Here is a 22,160-nt window from a genome sequence, read left to right as displayed (position 1 = left end):
ACGAAATATTGCTATGGTGCCTTTTTTTTTTCCTTTCGGCCAGAGGCCATGTAATTCTTTTCTGGCTTGCTCGTTCTGTCACAAACAGAATGATTTTTGTTGAATGGTCAGCAAATGTGATGGTTTTAACAGAGCTACTATCGCAGTGAAACTGAGGCACCATGATTGTAACCTTGCCCACAGAAGGTAGAAGCTCCACTAGGCATTGTCAAAGCAACTAAAAGAAGCTGAATGCAACAACCCAATTAATGAAACAAGTACAATTCGTGCCTAAAGTCTCTTCCAGGCATCATTACAAAAGAAGACTCCAATGTATCAAGGCTTGCCTTTTCAACTACATATTTATATTAACTGCAGAACGAAAAGGATGGAATTACCTTGCAATCTGACTTCATCAAAAAGATCAGAGTTCTGGAAGGGGTCCCTTCTCCTTGTAACACTGTGGCAGAGCTGGTTGCTAGAATCCAATAGTATGCAGTGGTCCTTTATTATCTGAGCCATGGCTGATAGAAGAGACACCAACTTCCTAATCCTCCACAAGGAGTACAGAAAGGTTTGCTTTCCTGGCAGTGGAATTTTTTGTTATTTAGCTTAATGGATTTTGGAGCCTTTATCCTGATGGTTACGTTTTTTTGCTTTGAAAACTCAATACAACAAAGGAAAAGGTCTCATCAGCTTTAATGGGATTGCTATCCTAGTATTTGTAAGGACTAGTGTAAGAATGAACAATACATGCTATCAGGGCTAAGAGATAAGACAGCCTCAACATTAGATATTGTCTAGGTTCATCTACTCTATCCGCAAAAACACTCTCACCACTAGAAGATGTAACTGTACCGTGGCCTCATTTGACTCCTGTGGTGCCACAGCACTATCCATCTTCCGTATGAGACAAGACAAAAAGAGATTAGGCTGACTGTCTGGTAAGTACCATGCAAGAAATATGACAGCAAGCAAACCTGACTGCTTCTTGTCTGATGGTTCTTGTGTCTGGGTAGAACCTATTGTCAATAGCCTCAGCTCTTAACTAGCTCCTCACAATAGACATGGTTCAGACATCTGTTTCCGATTATCATTCCTGATGTGAATACAAACTAACACCTGGGGCAAAGGGAAAGCATCTCTCATTTACATGAATAAAATGTTATCATTCGGTTTGCTAACTTGCTGCTTAAGTGACCAATGTTTAAGAAGTCTACAAAGATAATGCACAATGAACAATATATGACAGTATGCAAAAGTCACAGGGACAAGACTACACTGAACAGAATATAAACCAAACATCACAAAGTTTTCTCTGCACCTGAACAATTTTAATCAAACCCTGTTATGTTTGTCCTAGCAAAATATGCTAATGATAATTTCATGCCTTTTATTCAGGTTATGTTTATGAATATCTATAAATGATCAACTGAAGCCAAAAAATTTTATATAATGCAGAAGTGCAATAATTCGGTAATTTAATGATTTTTAAAAATCATTGCTAAATACCAATTTTGCTTTTGCCCAAATTTAACAGGAACATATATTATCAATATGTTTACAGTCTCTTAACTATGATTTACTATTATTCGAAGTTATTAATAAAATAAAAAGCATGGATGACAACAATTGAAGGCAGGTATAGAAATAATTCTAGTTTCGGTAGAATGATACCTTTGTACAGAATAACATGATATAATATTAACTAAGATGTGAAGATTGCTAAAATAATGTCCTGATACATTTACTGTCAGCAAAAAGCAGCGTGTTTATCTCTGGCTGTTTTTTCTGTGAAGTGTGGCCATCGGCCACTCTCAAATAAATTAAAAATGTATCGATGCCCTGAATGAGTCACATATGGACATCTAACCTCACTTATATTAGTGTCCCATTAGCAATTACAGCTTCATTAATTCAGTAATAGAGCTGGTGAATTTTTTTCAATTAACGTTACATTTACTGGAAGAACAGACCTTTAGGAGAGGCTACAAGTTAATTTAAGAGAAGTGGAATTTACATGTCCAGCTAAAAAGAATGAAGGAAAATACTTTTCAAAATGAGAGTTTATGACTTTTACTTTCAAAATTCAAAGATTAAAGGTTAGTCTTGAACTAGAATGGGCCAGAATTTTTGCAGATAAGTGAATATTTTTTTTCTTTTCTAAAATGAATTTTGTTGTTTCTACTTCACTCAACATTTCCCAGTCCTCTTCAGGTTCTACTTGACTTCAACAAAATTTTCTTTCTAAGTTTTAATTCTGTCATGCAGGAGAGAAAATCAACATTTGTACTTATATTGAAGAATCTAGTGCTATATTATCACAGAATAAAGTAGAAAGCCCTAGAAAGGAAAATAGAAACATCCGTGAACAGTAACTTGAGAAGGTACCACGCCAAGAAATATTCTGTAAAGTACAGTCATTAAAAGACTAAAACAAGCTTTCAGCTTTTCTTTAACAAATATGTCCCTAAAAAACCCTGGAGGATTCACAGAAATCATTAGAACATCATTTTTATTAGTTTACAGAAAACTAGTTTCCCTTGTGACACAGTGATTCCTGGTTTTATTGCTTCTAGACTCCTGTCCCTGTATGACAATTGAGGCTATTATTCATCATGCTGTAACTCATATAAATATACCTCAAGTAATGAAACTGAAGCTAATTGTCAATTTTCAAACAAAATGTCCACTGAAGCCTCTCCATTTCCTTTCATTCTAGTGTAAGAATCAGCAATCACTTGCTTGAAGGAGTTCTCAAGAACCCCCATTGTGGTAGATGCTGTAGAAACAGAAAGCAAAGTTGTATTCCCTTCCCACCTTCAGTAATGACTGCAGGTTAAATACAATAATTAAGTGGATTTCTACCATCTGACCTCAAGAATGGTATAAAATGTGACAGTCAAAATATTACAAAGTGGCCCACAATAAACCTTCTCATTATTGATATAATGAACTCATTGTTCTTAAGCAAACATTTTAGATAGCATCCATTATTCATGTGAAATCCTAAAAATTACCTATCTGGGATTGGGAAAAAAGAACATATTTGAATATCAAAATCTGGAAGAATTTTTCATCTTCTTTTATAATGATGATTTTGCACTAGATTTCATCTCAATTACAGTTACAATTCTGTTGTTTCAAATGGACCTATCAAGAAATTACTTTTAAACACATAAGGTCAACTCTTCACCAGTGCAAATCTGCACTGCTTCACTTCAAAGAAATACAATGAATGGCTTTTGATACACTCTGAGGCATATTCTGATTTTTACACAACTGAATCAACTTGGTTAAATTCAGAAGCAGTCTGAATTCCCTGCAGTAAGTTTTTATAGGCAGAGGGAGGTCACTGAAGTCACAAAATTACTATCTGCAGAAAAATGCTAATGAATATCCCATAAGCCAAGACTGGGTCTATGCAAAATGAGTAACACTTAAAACATAAGAACAAATAACATAATTGTTCCTATTATCGTTTTATCCTTAATTTTCACAGGAGACCAAATAAAGTATTATGATGATGCAGTTGGCATCTAAAATTCATTAGAAGATAGACGATGATGTGTTTATATTGCCTAATGTGGCCAGTTTTTGAAGAAGGTCAATCCAGAGTTTACTTAAATTAAATGTAAATCATAATGGTCTACAGCTGCATGCACTCAATATGTTTGGCTTCATATATACTATTAATGAAAACTCAGTGTAATTCTATACACTTCAAAATTTTGAAGCCACTGCTGTTCTTATTTATGCTTCCAGATGTGTACTTTCAGAATAATAGTTAAACTAATGGAAATTACTGCTATACAAATGGGAATTAATAATCAAACAGCCAAGCTGAATACTTCCTTCTAAGGAAACAGTGCTTTAATGCATAAATATTATTATATGGTTCATGTCAAAAGGGAAGCATTGTTTGGTCTTTCACATTCTGGATGCTGTGTGCAGCTAGACGTTTCTCTGATTCGTCGCATAAGGAAACCATGCAAATCAAAATAGTCATTATTCAAACATATGCCATTCACATCCATTTTGTTGCTTTCTTTGAGAAGTGTAACTAAATGGTTCCAGAGAGGACAACTACATAATACAATATACATGCATCAACTAAAGCCACAATTTTCACTTTCATCAATGTATCTAAAACCAGACAAATAAGCAATGAAACAACCCTGAAAAATCCTTCAGGGCACCAAATTCATGTTAAAATGTGGAAAATAACTATCCCTTTTATATTATTAGGTTTTTTCTTACTAAAACAGGACAACTGCCACACTGATGAACGTGTTTCAAATGTTTGTGTTCAAACTGTCTCCTTGATGTGGAATATCTCCAAAACCAACACATACGTTAATGTAACGGAGGCAGTTCTTTTGTAAGGCTTTTTTAAAATAGCATAGCATGAAACTCAAACTGTCAGTGCATAAATTACTGCTGCCTTGAGGCTGCAATAACTTATGCATCCTTGTATTCACCCCTCATATACCTCCCCTGCCAAAGGGAAGCTCAGACCTCCCCTCCCGCTTCCATCTCTCCACCTCTTTGTGGCAACCGTTACAATGCCATTAAAAATAGGTTGGCTTGCCCATTACTTGTGTAGGTGAGGGAGCAAAGAACTGCATAATTAATGGCAGGAAAAACAAACAGGAGGGTTTGGGGTTTTACTTTAATGAAATCTCTGCAAAAATATTATTACAGTAATTATGTGTTCCTATAACTCATTATTTGTCTACAGATAGGCATAATTTGATTTTACTTCTTTAATAAAACCTTGATCAAATGTGAGGTTATCATTGACAGTTCATGGACAAAACCAACTGATCAATAATGTTAATAATACTAAGCAATAGACAATTTTATCTCCAGAGCAATTACTGACCCTGATGTAGTCAGCTGAAAGGTTTGATTTTGCTGAGCCAAACAATGTCAGAAGACTGGCTTCTTTATTTTTCATTACCCTCTTTTTTGTCCCTTTATTTTTTTTCCTTTAAAGAATAAGGCCTTATCTTGCTAATAAAAGATGTGCCAAACTACACAAACTGAAAACTAGCATTTGCTCCTAAATAATAATTTCCCCTTTTTTAAGCAGAGGAAAAGAAAATCCAGTAAGAAATAAGACTGTAGCAAATAGCACTCTCTGATCTGAAAACACATTTACAATATCTTTAGTCTTAGGAGCAGATCATGACACAATCCAGTCTAGACTATGATGGTGTTATGTGTATATAATGCTGGCAAAAATAATTAAACTGCACTGAAAGGATTTTATACTGCAGTTCTGACTTAAACTCATCAAATTAAATTCTTCATGAATTAATGCACATATATCGAGGTCAATGTAGTATATGACTTTGACATTTCATAAAGATGAGTGTCAATTACGGATTCTTTCATATATTTTAGATGGCTCAGCAAGACATAAAGGTAACTGAAAATTACATCCAATATTGTTTATACCTTAACTTTATCCAACATTTTAGTTTATGTTATGAATTCGCCCATTAGAAGCACCCACACTTGGTATTAACTACACTACTCATACTGAATTGAAGGCACCCAAGAGTTTTAATAAATGGCTTCCCATGTTAATTCTGAGACTACCTCACTATTTTTATATCACCAGGAGGATCACAGTATAAATTTACAAGGCCATATATAGTCTTTGCTACAAAAATGGCAATATTATGCCCTTTGAGTGATTAGCATGAAACATCTTGCTCAAAAAGACACCTGAAAGTGTCTGCATTATTTTCCAGATTTACCTGATGGTTTCAGAGTATTTAAAATATTCTGAAGTACCCAGAGAAAAAAGTCTTTAATGACCAGAGTCATGCATTTCTTCTCTGGAAGTCTTCTTAACTATGACTCTGAGATGCAGACAGATTAAGAACAGCTCAGAGCCAGTCTTTGAAACTGCTTTGTACACCACACCACAAGGAGAACATGAAAGGAGCAAAAAGGCTTTTCAGTGATCAGCAGCCACTTCATTAGGCTAGACTGGAATAGCCAGAAGTGGATTTTACTTTACAAAGAGGAAAAGATCCTCAATTAAATGCTCACAACTCCCAAGTGCTGATTAAAAAACCACCACAACCAAACAAAGCAATTTGGATATCTTTGGCCTTCGGTAATATGGATCAATGCAGTGTACAGAGTGGTCATGCTCCTTTATAAACTCATTCCAAGTATAATTGGGAAGATTATCAAAATTGAATTATTGCTCCCCTGAACAGGAACAGAGAGTGGAGAAATAACTGAAAACGTCATAAGCAGCAGACGAAATGCTATAAAGATATTAGCACTTTGTGCAAATAACATAGTCCTCCTACATCTGGTATGTGCACAGCCCTGGCAATTCACTGCATATTATTATTATCAGCATTGACAAAAATATCCCCAAAGCAAACAACACCTCAGGAGCTCTTAAGAAACTTTAACAACCACCGCCTGGTATCTGTTAACCTTTCCAGATTGATGCTGTTTTATCATGTTAGCATGGAACTGCCAGACTCACAGCATACCAAGCATCCAGCTGTAGCACAGATCACTGCACTAGGGCACAGAACAGAACTGAAGTTGTGTTTACAGTAGTCACGGTTCTGGCTGATGAAATTCTTCAGTTTCTGACATGATGCATTAGCCCACACTGCTCACTAAAGTACTACTACCTTGGCATAAGCACCTAACCTTACTTAGGCTCCCTTCCATTCACCTGGAGGGAGCACAGACGTACTTCACATACAGCCCAGATTTGGTGGAACACCTGCTTCACAGAGCAGTGCCTGAGGAATCTGGCCCTAAAAACCTGAAGGAGAAACACTTCAGCAATAAAGGGGATACTCTGCTGTTGTAAGAGGTTACAACTCTGAGCTTAATCACTTTAACAAACTGAAGAGAGGCCCTGACTAAATGCTGCTGTGCGGTGCAAATCACTGACTGGTGATTTGCTTCTTTGGGCTGCTGAAACCGAGGTAAATCCTTCTAAGAGCAAAGCAACAGGCTGTGAACATGAAGAGCTCAGGATCAGGAGGAATAAAACCCCAGGTCACCTTGCTCTTCCGATGATTCTTTGCATCATGAATCAAAGTGAAAAAGGTGGTCAGGAAAACCTACGCATCTAGAACTGAAGAAATGAATAATTACTTGTTACTGAGTATAAAATTCATGCCAGGAACTTTTCACTTATTTTCTTTAGAGATTAAAACTGAATCACTTTATGGAGCTATTTTTCATTCCAGTGTACTAGAGTATTACACTGTCTTATATACCTTCTGAAATGCATGCTCACAGGTCTGCCCTACTGTGAGTAGTTTACGAGAGTTTAAAAAAAGAAGAAAAAAGAGACAAGGTGTGATTTAAAATGTCTCATGAGGAACCAGAGCGAAAAAAAAAAATAAAAAAATCTATCTCTGCAAGAGAAAAATCCTTTATAAACTCCTTAACCTAAATACGAGGTCATTTTACCTGCCAGCTGAGTGGGTTTGTCATAAATGCATTCACATTTATTTTTCTTCTACAAAGCATTTGTGTCATCTTTATGCTTACTGAGACAGCTGATATTTTCTGGGAAGAAAAAAGCATATGGTCAAACTAGTCTGGTAAATTCTCTGAAGCCTGAAAGAAGAAATTACATCTAAAAGGGCCAAGTGTCCTAGATGAAGGAAAGTATGGAAGCTCTAACCAGTGGATTTCTTCATATAAACTTCATTGCAAACACCATTTAATTAACTACCTTAAATGCAGAGCTTCTTAGTAATCAATTATGCGTCTCTTCAAAGGCTCAATTTATTTTCCAGGTGAAGAAATTCATGGTAAAATTTAAGGTAATTCCTGTTTCGAATATGAAAACCTGTTTTTCAGTTGTATCTATGGCCACTGACTTCCAGTATGACAATGTGCACATCTTGCAAGTCAAAGCTGTCTGTGCTTTCAACTCAAGAAAGGTATTTCCATATACTTAAGTAGAAGAAGATCAGGTCCTTTGTATATAGGCATTCTTTTCTACAGCCTTCCCTTCTAGTCTGAGAAGTCTCATCTCCTCCCTGAGATCAACAAATTCCACCTCATCTCCTCTGGTTCCAAGCAAAGACTTTCTATCACCTCTAAGGCTTGGCTTTGTGTCAAGTCCTTCAGAGCAAAAGGGCCAACAACCCCTCTCATGTACCTTTTCAGTCCTTCTCCCCTCTACCTGCCCTTGGAAACTGTCTTGAACTTCAGCTTTGTTTCAAGAAATCTGGAAATTTGAGATTCTGACCATTTAAGCCTTGCTGATGCACACATAAAATCAACTGAGAACAAAAGCTTCTGCCACTTCATTACCTGTGCGTACAACAAAAAAATTAAATGCTATGGCTACGCCAAAAATTGATAAACCATGCATATTTATGAAAAACAAAATATTTAAATGCATGCATTTACACAAGTCAGGTTATAAATACAACAATTTGCAGATGTCTCTAAGGCATGGGTGAGCAGCAATGCTGCTAGTTCTTGTGTTTACTACAGAAGATATTCAGGGTCTCAGCTTACGTTCCTCAGAGTTCTAGTTGCTTTTGCTAGGACTGTGAGGGTAGCACACATCCTACTTTAGCCTTCCCAAAATTATTTATCCAGGACTTTCCTGTTCATACTCTGTACCCTAAATCTTCTGACTTGGTTTTACAAGCTCATTTCACCTGAACTGAGGTCAGATACCGATGCTCTCTCAGTTGCAACCAGATTCACACTCAGAGAATCACCATGGTCTTGCTGTGGTGTTCCTCTCCACGGATGGGCTGACACACTTCCTTATTCTCAGGGGATCCATGGAACAAGACACAAATTTGTTGCCCATGTGCAGTTACTTGTTGGAAAATACTGCTGACAGTAGTGTGTGCTTCAACAGCTTCAAGGAACGCTCAGGCATTTTGCTTGGGCATCTCAACACCAAACTGAACCCATTGTGCATACTCAAAACTTGTAAAGAGGCACAGAAGCCTGCCATGAACTCTATGCTGTTGGTCTTTAGCTGTATCTTAGTCTTGACAGTATGATACATTCCATGCTGGATGACTTTCAAAGGTGATTCACCCCTCTTGTTCATAAGCTAGAAAAATGGTTTAAGTGCTCACCAGAGGTAAGCTAAACAAATAGCAGCTAATTGGAAAGATCAGGAGAAAAATGCTTAAGGCTCTCAGTCCACCCAAACTGCAGCCAGCATCCATTCTCCCACACAGGGTCTCACGGTTTGTTTGGGGAAGGATCAGTAAAAGGGCTTTCTTCTGTTTCTCTGTACCACGGAGACCAAGATAAAAGGAGTCCATGAGACTGTAGAGATTTCAGAGGAAATAAATGGAGAGCGATTATCAAAAGCTAGATTTAACTGTCCAGGCTCAGATTATTCCTGAACACATTTAGGCAGCAAAATCAAACTGCAAAGCAATCCTGAAATATTTCAGTAAAGGTTCTGGCATGTTTCCTGAATAGAGCCTTAGTTCATACATTATACTGCTGAAAGCAATGAAGCAATGCGCCCTAAATAAGAATGTCAAGATTTGCCTCTTTGTCAGGGTAAATTACTTATATTTCATACAAACATTGCTAAGTATCTATAACTTTCCATTCTATATAAATACAAATCTAGACATTATAAGATGGCAAAAATCCCTCATCCCCAAAAGGCTGACAGTGAAAGAAATGGGTAATTTTCCTATTGCACATAACTACATGAAGTATGATTGTTCTTTTAATCGAAATAAAGGATGTTCTACCAAGAGGGTCTTTATACTGTGTGTACTCTCCGTTGCACCAGAGCTTGAAAACTTGATCTGACATCACATCCTTTTAAGCAAAGGCGTGCAAGAGATGCAATGCTTTGTGGCCATGCTGCAAGTTTCCTTTTGCAGAAATCATGACTGAGAAGAAAATTTCTGGATGGCAGCTACTGGGGCACGAGTCTTAAATGTACAGCCCTGTGAAGCCTGTTCCTGTGATGTGGAGGCTGAGCCTCAGCTTGGGAGTTCTTGCCAAGATTTTATTCTCTGCTGTGCATTTCCCAGTACATAAAGAAGTGGGAAATGGGACAGCTCATCTACATAGCTACCTAAAGGCTAGCAATTGAGACTGTCTACACGTCATCCCCATGATCCTGGGCTGCTGTCCAAAATACTTCTGAAAAGAGCCAAAAAACTCACAAGAATCAAGATTTGCAGTAACTCTTCCTGTTCTGTCACCTTTAGTTAGGCTTCCAAACATGTTTTGTATGTTGCATTATTCTTCACCACAGACTGATATTTACAGAAAATAATGTCAAGATTTTAAATCCTTTCATACTTTTGAAAGTGTAAGCAAGATAAATCACATCAACCTTACAGAGGCAACTGAGAAGAATTAAACAGGTATAAACATACTAGGAAAGAAGAATTATAATTTCAAAATGGAACAAGCCCATGTTTAATTCTGAGAAAACTATGAGCCAGCTTTAAATCCTCTTTCCTTCATGCAATGGATTCATACCGGTTCTTCAGTTGGTGGAATAACTCCCCTGCTCTGAAGAATAAACATGTTAATGAACAGCTCAGCTATTGATTTTTTGACATTTGACTGTTCAGCAGGTGCTGAATTCAGGGTTTACTAATGCTGGTGTAGCTGCTACCATCAGTCTCATTTTTCCCTTTACTGGGGAATGATCTTTATAAATGATGATAAAGCTTCCTGACATGCAGAAAGACAACACAGAGTCTAACAAATGAGCTATGTGGAAGGAGGAGTTCTAGTTCTGTTGCACCTGTCTGCTCATGGAAGGTGCTTATAAGCAGGAGTCATTCTGTGCTGCATTATATTTTTTAATTGCTGCTTTCAGCATCAGTCCACCCCAACCTGACATTCGAAAATCCCTAGGAATCCACCAGATACTAAAGCAGTCCTTTTACACTCCACAAAAAATTCATCTTACCCAGATGTTTTGCAAAAAATGTCATGTTCTCCATATCAGTAACTTTTAGTGCAACTCTAATTTCCTAAAAGAAAAAAGAAAATCCATCAATTTAATTTTGTGGAAGATATAACAAGCCTGGTTCTACATACCACTTCTTTTATCAGCTCCAATCTTTCATTCCCCAGGGAAAGCAGTACAGAAGTGTCTTGTCTTTTGACAGCAACAGATAACTAACCTCATTTTGTAAAAGCAGAACTAAACAGAAGAGTTATTCTTTGTCTTCGGCAGAAGCAGTGAATCAGACCTCATTGCCTTGTACTAAACCTAATTTAAGGCAATTTGATGCCTTATGCCTAATCATCAAGAAGCTTAGTTGTAACTCTTGGGTTCTTTTGGCTTTTTACCTGGCATTTCTTTATGCAACACAGCACCAGAAAGTTTTCTATCTAAAAGGAATAGGACAGGCCATATTTTCTGAAGCTGTATTTTCAGCCCTTCTGCATCCTTACCCACCCATTATGATTCAGGTCAAACTTTTGTGGTTTTTGGCAGTAAGGTTTAAAGATGTAATTGCTTTTAAAGCAGGTATTTTCAACTCTCTTTAGCCACATAACCTGGGTCTTTATAAGAACACTTCCGTGCCTCAGCCTTCATCTAGCCAGTGTTAACTAATTAAAAAAATTAACACGCAATCAGACAATAACCCTATTTACTAAAGCTTCCTTCTCCCCCACCAAGATTTTAGGTCTCACAAGATACTTACTGACAGACTAAATCAAAACCAACTAACAGAAAAATTTCAGATTCAGAGAGGTATTTGGTTACAATGCCATAAAAACGGTGATCTATCTGCACCTCTGCCTAGACTGAGCTCCCTTTGTGTAGGTAGGCATTACACAGTGTCAGTCACTTTCCTGTCCTGTGATGATCTGAAGAAAGCGGATGGTGACTTGATGCACATCACAGAAACCACTTGGTGTGATTTTGTTTAAAAGTCTGTGCACAGTATGTATGACAAATCAAAACAACTCAGGACGAAATGCCTGTGTTGTACTGAGCTAGAAAGTGAAAAATCTGTAAAAAACAGTGTTTCTCAGGCAAAAATAAAGTGAAACATTACTTGAGAAATGTTGTGGTAGTTTAAATAAACAAAAGCTTCAGTGTTACAATCTACCATGCCATTTTTGTAATTAAATGAGGAGTACTTCACACTTTCATGCAACATTAAGATGACTATGAAAACCACAAGCTTACCTCTCCACACATTCATACTAGTGTTACTCTGGTTCACTGACTCAGTGGAATAACATCTGATTTACAGTAAAGGAAAGCAAGAAAAGAAACAGACCTGGAGAATGGAAATAAACCTGAGGTTTCTGAAAAAACACAATCCTCAGCATGAGATGCAAAAGGTGACTTTCCTGACAAGTGCTACCCAAATTCTTAATAGCTTTCTGTATGTAACCCCATCTCATTTCATCCTGACATAATCTTAATTAGTCTTCGTTCTACTGCAGGGAAACCCACTGAGGCAGTTAGCACCATGTAATTAATCAGATATTTTGCACGCATCACAGCAACCAACAGTGTCAACTTCCTGATGTGAGTTAATACAAATAGAAATCAACCCTGCCTTTCCCTTTCACATGAACTAAAAGCATCTGGCATGGAATGAACATGTGACTATTTCCTCTATACACTGCTTATGTGCATCCTTCCCTTAGCAGCCATTTCCTAATGCATCATTATTCTCTGCAAAGTATAATTTATTTTTTCTGCTGGTACTAGGAGAAGAACAAGCAATTTGGTATTTCCCTTAAATTTCAGCTTCTGCAGAGAAAAATAAGCCCAGCAACTGAAATAAAAAATGATAAGACATAATTCTTGCTGCTGGAATTCATAAACCTCCCATTTTATTTTTCTTTCTGTGTGCTTTAGCACTTTTTAAGAAACTGAATTTTGCACCTGCACATAAATATACATTTGAGAGCACAATCTGCAACAGCCATCTCATAGCAACAGAAAATAAAGTACTTAAAAATATAAACTTATACAACATACACACTAACTCACTGGATCAAGAGCTTCACCACCTATCTATGTAATTGTAGATCTTAACTTTATTCTATTGTTGAAGACTTATCTTTTGTCTTCAATGCAGGAGCCAAGCATCACAGCATTGTGCCTGATGTCACTGAGTGGGAAACCATATGATTATATGATTTGAAGGCAAAGAAGAAAAGAGCCACTGCTTAAGGAAAACAAATTTATAAAGCTGATTCTCCAGTCTCCTAAGCTTAAACTGAAATAGTTCAATAAGCAGCAAAAAACCACCAGAAGGTTTATTCAGTTCTGTATGGCATTGTAATATGCTGCGGTTTTTATTAATTGTGAATACACATCAGTGTTTTGCTTCAGCAGAACACTTTAAAACTGCAAGAACAATTTAGTCCATAACTAATATTCAACATAAAAAGGAGTAGTCTAACGTTTTGTGATTTCTCAGGTTCTTAGAACAAACCAGTGAGATGATAACATTCACAGAAAGGCAGTATTTAAATGATAGTTTATCCCAGGAACTGACAGCAAACTGCTTGACACATTCTCTCTACAGTGTTTGTGCCCCAAAGCATCCAAGTATCTAAGATAGGAATTATTAAAAACTGTGACATCAAATGGTTTCATTTCCAGTGGTATCTCAGCACAGGGACATGTACAGCCTCTTCAGTACCCGACACAAGGAGACATTGACTATTATTATTGTTCAAATTTTGGGGATTTTTTTTGTATTTGAAGGCCTAACACCAGAAACAAGGCAGCCTACTGGAACTGCCAAATGCTTCAGGTGCTGTCATCCATGACTACTGCTCATCAAAGAAATCGAATGTCTATTTCTCAGGACCCAATTGCCCTGTGTCTCTCTCCTGTCTGAATCTTCTCCATTTATTTTAATGCTGGAAGCACGCAACAATTATAACTATGATAAGACTGCCAACCAAGTTTGCTTTAACCTAAGTAAATCAGCATAACTGAAGATAATTAACCGTTCCTTTGTGTTCCTGTTTTAGCAGATGGCAAATACATTACCAAACAACAGCAATGTGGATGTATGTATAGGAAGGACAGCTAAGATGTGGTAAGTTTATTCCAAACAACTTCATCAAGCTACCTATATGCATTGATACCTCTTCCATCCTAGAGACATTGCTGTCCTTTATCTTTTAATCCTGAGCTATATTTTATAATCAAACAGTCACCTGTGCCATCACCTAATTCAGATTTCGCTCTCTGACACTTAGGCTGAAGGTTTGACCTAATATACAGCTAGCATAACATGCATGCGAGCCACAGTAGGTTCACAACATGACTTTGAATAGTAACTCTAAGATTGTGAGTAGGATGCGAGTAGGCAGTCATGACAAGGGGCAGAAGGCAACAGAGGTAAAGTCAGACTCCTGGGGCTAATTTTGACAAAAAGAGCTGTTTTAACCTGGAATTAAAATCTTAGTATGAACAAGGCAAAATGAAGCCTAAGCACAACTTAAACTGTTCCAAAGGGATTAGTCATCATAATAAGCTCCTGATTAGACTGTGTCTACCTGAAGAACACACTAAGAACTGTAGAAAAATGCAAGTATGAGACCACAAGTCTTCCCTCATGACTTCTGTTACTATATCAGTTAGTCTGATAGTTGTATCATGTAGAAAAGTTCTAGTGAAACTCCCACTGTTTTGGATGATTCTTCCAGTTCAAAGTGCCAAATTTCTTATTAGGCATGATATTGAATGACTGATGCATTGCTAACCAAAGCAGACTTTATTAGCCTTAACCATGTTAAGTATCATCAGCCCTGGAACATATGACATTTTACTTTATCACATGCTGTAAGTTTATCACATTTAGCCACATCAAACCATTCGTACTCAGACAAACAACATATTCACAGGAGCTTTCATTTAAAAGTAGACTAAACCAGAAATACAGATGCTTGGCTAGTGATTTTAAAAGATTTAAAAACTAATGACATTCTTTACTTCTCCATACTTCCCTACTTGATGTCACAGCTAGTGTTTTTCAACACTAGAAATACTTAACACCTTGAAATCACTCTGAACTCTTGTCATGCAAGATCAGATTGAAAGTTACTAACTTTAACATAGGGTATGTCCTTAGTTGGGTGAAAGGTGCAGCCACTGAAGACTTGATCTTTATCAATATACAGTAGCCTAGGGTATCAGAACTTTGTAAAGGAATAGAATGTAAGCTTCTTTGGCTCTATCCACACCCCCTGGATCTGAAGAAAGTCCTGGAGCTGTTAATCATAAAGCTAGTGAGAAGGGCAGTGGCACACCTATCTGATACAAAAAATGCTACCCAGGTGAAACCTGTAACCAAACAAATGCTGTACAACGACAGCAGGCAGCGACAGATGCTCCACAGAAATATGCAAGATTCCTCACAAAAACTGCTTTCTGACGCTTAGATCTCTTTTTGACAGGATTTGCTACCCTTGGGGCTCCTTCATTGTTAAGTATTGGCTCAAATGTGAAAACACTGGGCTTAATATATTTTCATTTAGTAAAAGATATCTCTGGTAATTCTTGTCACGTATCTAAATTCACCTCTGGATATCCATGTGACATATCTAGAGCATCTTTTCTCCAGCAGAACCCTGAACCATCTTACGCATTATATTCTTAGACCATTATTGATGCCTAGACACCTCCAGAGTATATGTTAGCATGGAGTGTCTTTGTCCAATGACAGGAGAAATGTGCATTTATATAAAGTGGCGTGGGATTTGCAATGTCACGCACAGCAGAAGGTCTTGCTTAACAGCCTACTTCATAGTGCCAACTTTATTTATTGTGCAAGGACTCAAAAACCCTGGCAAGTGTTGAGTCTGCGGCTCCATGGAAACCAGGTATTCTGAATTGAATGTTTACACTGTTAACACTATCCTCCAGACAATCTCTTTACAAATGATCAGTAATATGAAGATGCCTTATTTTCATTTATTCATTCATTTTAGTTTCTTCAGAATAAAATTGCTTTCTAGGACCATTAGAATATGCTACCTGCATCCAAAAGAAAATTGTGTTGGCCTGCACACACTGTTTCTAGTAATACTTATAGCAGCTAATGAAATAAAAAAAATCAGTTTAAATGATGGTACTTACCCCGTTCTGTATCATAGAGGTACACAAACTTTTCCCACTTATAATGAGTCAAGAGACTCAAGATGGCTCCTTTTAATGCTGGCCGCATCTGGATGACGAACTGCACATCTGCATCCGTTGGGAAGCTGGGTGTGATGAAGGATGTGTGAAGTGCCCCACAAAATGATGTCAGTGTGTTCATTGACATCTGGTCATAGAATCCAAAGATAGCATAAACTCCTCTGGAAAACTGTGAACAGACTAACAAAGACAGACAGGGGTGTTAAAATCTGACATACAATGAACACACAAAAAACCTTTTGAAGTATATTTGAAGTAAACTGTCTAAGAAATCCTGAAATTATTCTGCATCATGCAGCAGATGGAACGAATTCATGAGATAACATATACTAATTTCATTGTAGTGTGAGTTTTACCAACTTTGTCACAATTAAGCTGGTCTGAGCACATTTTTGATTGCAATTTGTCCTGCTATACTGTTATAATCCACTAAGCTATCCATATTGTTTAGAACACAGGATTACATTGCTTGTCCATAAAATACCCTCCCTCCCTTGAGCAGCATCTTGAGAACTCTTTTCATAGCTATGTAACAAATGCTGGGTCTGCCTAAAAGTCAAGATGTTAAGGTGTAGCTTTCCCTGCTATCCCAACTTGATTCAGATCTTACTCAAAGAAATCTGCATTGTTTATTCCTTTATAGTTGACAACTCTGAAATCTCTGTATGAAACCTCTGTATGGTCTTTTTCAGCGAGAAATTGTGGTGGCTTCTTAACTGAGTGTTAAAATCTTTCAGAAGCAATTTGGAAAATGCATGGCTCATTAATGAGCTCTAAACACAAACGAGGAACACGTATTGTTGCTTCATGGGATGAAAATTGATATCCCTTAACATGGAGGTTTTTAGTCATTAACCACTCTGGTGTTCTGAGGAACTCATCCGGTACTAGAAAATAATAAAATGCTGTCAAGCTATTTTGTTTCACATGTACTTATCTGGGGAAACATTTCATTTTCTGTACTTTATAGAGATGGAACAATGACCATTTTGGACAAAAATGTAAGTATTTCAATTTATAAACATGGTCTAGTTCATGGGAGTTGCAGGGAAAAGCGTTTCTTTGTTGTTTAACTCTGCAGAAACAGAGCAAATTTCTTAAGATCGTGGGTTCTTTCCACGGATGGAGACTGTATCAGGGATAGTGAGGGAGACTGATATGTGAGATGCTGGGGCTCTGGTCTAGTTGTCCAATAGAGATTGTACAACTGATATATACTACAGCATAGCAGCACTTCTGAATCAAAACATTTCTGGACTGAGATGAGCAAGCCCCCTTTGTAATGAAAATAAGTTTCCCAGAAAATTGTCCATTCAGCATTACAATTTCACTTGTCAAGAACTGGATTTAACAATTTTCAACCAGCCCCATTAACCACTTTTGCCAAAACACTGCATATTTAACTTTGCAAACAGCAAGGGGAAGTAATTACCAGTAAAGAAGACATGACTTTTATGCAGAAATATACAGCATTGTTACTTCTGAAAGCACCATCGTGAAACATTCCCTACCATAAATGCTACCATTCAGAATCACTAAAGCCTATTAATTTTAAATAGGATTCTCCACAATATCAGCTCATCTACAACTTCATAGACAACATCTCAAATAGGTTGTCAGGTGTGAAAATGTGATTTCTTCCTGGAGATCCAGATGCAAGACCCAGAAATGCTATTAAGGAATTTCTTAAAGAAAGTGTTCAAGCCACTGTAAGTGGATATGACCAGTCATGGATACTAGCAGCAAATAACAGCTGGTGTAGACAGAAGAGATGTACATGAGGCACAGAGAGGGAATAAGTAGTGATTTCCAAAAGAAAAGTTTGTGGAAGTTCTCAACCACAGCAGAGAAAAGATATAAAAAAAATCATAATGCAGCAAGAATTTATTCCCAGCGGCATGACTGAGGAATTAAATACACCATTTCAAAAGGTATTTTGTTAAACTACATACCAGCAGGATATAAAGCAGAAAAGCTATCATAAAAATTATCCACTGAAATAACAAATAAAAAGGCACTAACTTACAGGTGAAAAAAAGGGAAAAATAAAGACTACATTAGAAAGTCTGGCAGTCTCCAAATCATTTCAAAGGCATGTAAACTCTCTAATTCCATGGGAATATTCACTGAAGTGGGGCCAGCAGAGCTGGATGTCCTCACGTACACTTAGTACCTCACAAATCAGGCTTCTCTTACATATTTATTAATGGCCTAGTTCACTAGGTTTTTGTGTAGATTCTGTACGGCAGAGAAGAAGAGCAAGTATTCCAGGAAACAACCCTTCTTGCAATGCAAACAAAACATATTCTCAAATGCCTCCTGATCCTAAAACCCCAAAGTATTTCAAACAATCCTGGGTTCACCCACTATTTCTCATTGGTATAAGGCTCAGGGATACTTTTGAACTGTGACTCCACTGAAATCTCTCAGATTTACAGGGACACATTATCTGACAAAAAGCCAGAAGGGGCCTCAAAAAGTCTACCATGCTATGTACATGTAGGACTATAATGAAGAATGGAAATTAGGTCTTATTAGGACTGAGTTCTACGTCCCATAGAGTCAGCAGAGAGAACAGGAGCAGTACTAAAGGTAAGCAACAGTGGCTGGCTTCAGCATGGACCTGTTCCTCTACGCTGTGCTGACAACCTGCTGAGAACTGTTCCAGTTCGTGCTCTTCCTTGTTCTCAAGAGATACGGAACCCAGGCACCGTGGTCAACAGTTTAAAAATGCTGCAAGGTCTTTGTCCTTCAGACAAAATTCTGTCTTGCTTAGCTATTTTAAAATACTGAATTAAGCTGTAGCTATTTTCATTGCAGATTGTGCTCTTTTATGCAGAGTCCATTCTCAATTTGTGAATCCCCCCTTCTCCCAGAAAACCAAACCCAAACAAACCAAACACCAAAACCAAACAGTCAGAGTCTGTGAACAACCTGACCAGAAGCAGGACCTTTATCAGACAATACCTAACAGCCAACACGGAGCTGCTGCTCACATGCAGCATCCTAGCACAGGTGAGAGCTTCTGATTTGGCCTTTCTGATATTTGCAACCTTTTTTTCCTTAAAAATCCTGAAGGTTTACCAACAATGTCTTCCACCAAGTACACCTCCCTGTCCAGTCTGATTTCCCCTTGTTCACATTCGTATTCACTGCAGATCTTCAAGATTTAACTCTTTTCCAGACTGTCTTCTGTTAGTTTTGAAAACTCTTAATCCTTAAAGTCCTCTGCTTATTTCTCCTTGATTATCTATTCTGCATGCACTGTTGGGTGCCAATTCTACTTTACTGGCCCTTTTAAAAGATAAACTTTTGTTTTGATAAGGAGAAATTAAAAGGCCAATTATTTTGGTTCTCAATGTTCATTTGCATTTTTGAGCTCACAGTTTTGTAGTGTTAGGTCTTTTGTTTAGTTTGTGACCTAATCTTCTGTGTGACCAGATGAATTTAATGAACACCCATGAATGCATGGCCATATTGTTACCTATTTGCCAAAACCCAAACATGTAATTACAGTGATTTTAACGGTATTATTGCTCTAGCATCACTAAGCCATAATCAAAATTTAAAACAGGCTAACTAAACCCCACCTTTAAGCTCTTTTTTACAAACTACTTTCTATTGACAATCACATCAATCCTCATGTTTGAGTAAGAATTTTGGTATTTTTCCTTAATTAATCACAGTTGATTTGTGTTTGTTTTTCCCTATTTGAACAATGCAGATGGTCAAACACACACTTTGGCTGCTAAAGAAGTGATTTGGACAAATCTTGATGCAACTCATTCCTCAAAAAAAAAAAACAACAAAAAAAAAGGAAGGTTTTTTTGCCTTTATGAAACTGCTCTTAATTATAGATATTAATACCATGGATGTGCATCTGTTTCCAAGGACAGCACATAGGCAGGTTGCTTTATAACCTGATGTGTAAAAGTTGCAGCCTCCACAAACAAGGTACAGAGCAGCAGTAATATAACAGGGGATCGCGATAAGCTGTTATTTTAGCATTAGGTGCAAGGTGAGTATTTATTAATGGAGACTGAACACTGGGCTTGTTCTCAGAGTAAGGCAGCTGCCACATGCCATCATTTTCAGGAGAGGAAGGGATGGTATGACAGAAGCCTGTGAATTCTCAAGCATGTCAAGAGAAGACAAGGATCTTTCAGGTCACGACAGACTGGTGTTTCATGTCAAGGAAGGAAAATGACGCTCAGAGTCAGTGATCACAGCAGGGAGCAGAATTTACTTCAGAAAGAAGAAAAGATCTTGGTTTCTGAGCCATCCTAAACACCAGTGTAACTCAATGAACACAGCCTCCTGTTTTGCTAGCAGTTCCATCCTCTCCCCAGTCAAATCAGACCCACCACAGAAACCTGCTCAGATAACCAGATGTGATATTTTTTCACTCAGGCTCCAGGCTAGAATCTCAAAAGATGCCCCATTTCACACAAGTTATTGTGTCTTTTTAAAAATTAAGTTTTGCTTTCTAATGGTATTTAGTTCTTCTACCTTTTAGTGACTGTGACTATTCCTGACACAGTAAGGTTGTATAGGCTCTGACATTTTTAGTGTCTATTGCCTGGAAGCTAAAGTTAAAACTTCCCTGACACCCTTTTCCTTTTTTTCTTTTTACTTCCAGTTTTTAGTATAAACAACTGGAGCATTACTAGGAACATTTCCAAGCAGTTTTGGATTTTGCTTGTTTGAAGAAAAGATGTATAAAGCCAACAAAAGAAATTTGTTAATGGGTGGATCTTAACACACTATTTCCACCAGATGATATCATAACAAGTGACTTGCAAAAGTTGGCAAGATGCCCCCAAGTGTGCCACACAGTGCGCTTCTGCTCAGGGGTACAGCAGCCTTGTAGGTTTGGAATCAGGGGTTGGAGGCTGCAATACCTCAAACACTATTCCTTCTTCATTACTGTTTGTATAGACAAGTAATTTCCCCTTTGTTCATATCAATTTCTCATAAAGTAAGCCTGACAAAATTAACCCATGTCAAAGGGGCACTGTGAGGCCTGCCTTACTGATAACCACATGGCTCTTTGGAATGAAAGGCACCTTAGGAGCACAATCACAGCTGGCATTATTGCACATTGCTCATATCAGTTCCTCACTTTCATGTTCTGTGTTTCCCTCAGCTGTGAAATTTTATTCCCTCCACTTTCTTCTGCCAATTGTCTTGGATTCCAGACAATTCTCACTCCAGCCTCTGCCAACAGACTAATGGGAGTACTTTATAATGGAATAATCTGCACCATATCTCAGAGCAATTGCTATTTTCTATCTAAGACTCCATCCTATGACTTCCTTGCTGTAATAATGCAAGAGTTATCATTACCATCACTTCATATAGGAAACATACAGGTTCTCAGAGAGACTGACAATGCCTCTGCTGTTTCCTTTCTCTTCCGTTTTAATACCCTGAATGAAAAGGCATACTCTCTCTACCTTGAGCTCTGAGGAGATCAGCACAGCAGTGCCCCTGAATATAGAATAAGGTACTTTTGGGGAGCTCCAAGCAATCAGACTTGAGAGCTTCCTTTAAAGACAAACTCATGATATTAAAAACTAAAAAAGAAGTAACTGCATTTACCTATAGCAAATAAAACTAGCTTTTTCATTTAAATTTTTAAGACACTGAATTCTGCCAAGAAGAAAATACTCCACTGAGTTGTTTAAAATTCAGCTGAGAAAACAACAAAGCATTTCTGAAAACACCCATTTCTGAAATAGTTAATAGTAAATATTGTTGGGGATGGGAAGGAACCAAGGAAGTCACAACTTGGAACAAGATACAAATCCTCCTGAGATATTTGCTATAAGATAATTTCTCATTCCACCTAAAAAAAGACATGCTCTTACAAACCTAAAAAAAGCCCCCAAACCAAACCAAAAAACCCAACCCAAAACCTCACAGGAGAGTGCAGAACAAAATTATGATTTACTCTTGTTTATTTATGGCAACAGTATTCTCAGTGAAATAACTGAAGTATGTTTTATCTAGTTCTCTT

At 37.5% G+C, this 22,160-nt stretch overlaps 1 protein-coding gene across 2 annotated transcripts in view; it reads right to left on the bottom strand.

The window, feature by feature from the left end:
* The window catches only part of GRIA3 (glutamate ionotropic receptor AMPA type subunit 3), a gene marked incomplete at both ends in the record, with an annotated part of 145,998 nt that overhangs the window by 94,122 nt on the left and 29,716 nt on the right, over positions 1 to 22,160 (bottom strand). For both annotated transcript variants that reach the window (XM_080624695.1, XM_080624694.1), the window contains one exon: positions 16,082 to 16,321. In XM_080624695.1, coding sequence (XP_080480821.1) covers positions 16,082 to 16,321 — 240 coding nt within the window. The remainder of the gene's footprint in view (positions 1 to 16,081; positions 16,322 to 22,160) is intronic.

This window comes from Psittacula echo, assembly GCF_963264785.1.
Source record: "Psittacula echo genome assembly, chromosome: 8".
Taxonomy (NCBI): Eukaryota; Metazoa; Chordata; class Aves; order Psittaciformes; family Psittacidae; genus Psittacula; species Psittacula echo.
The sequence above is the reverse complement of the archived record's forward strand: the minus strand, read 5'-3'. Positions and strand labels throughout refer to the sequence as shown.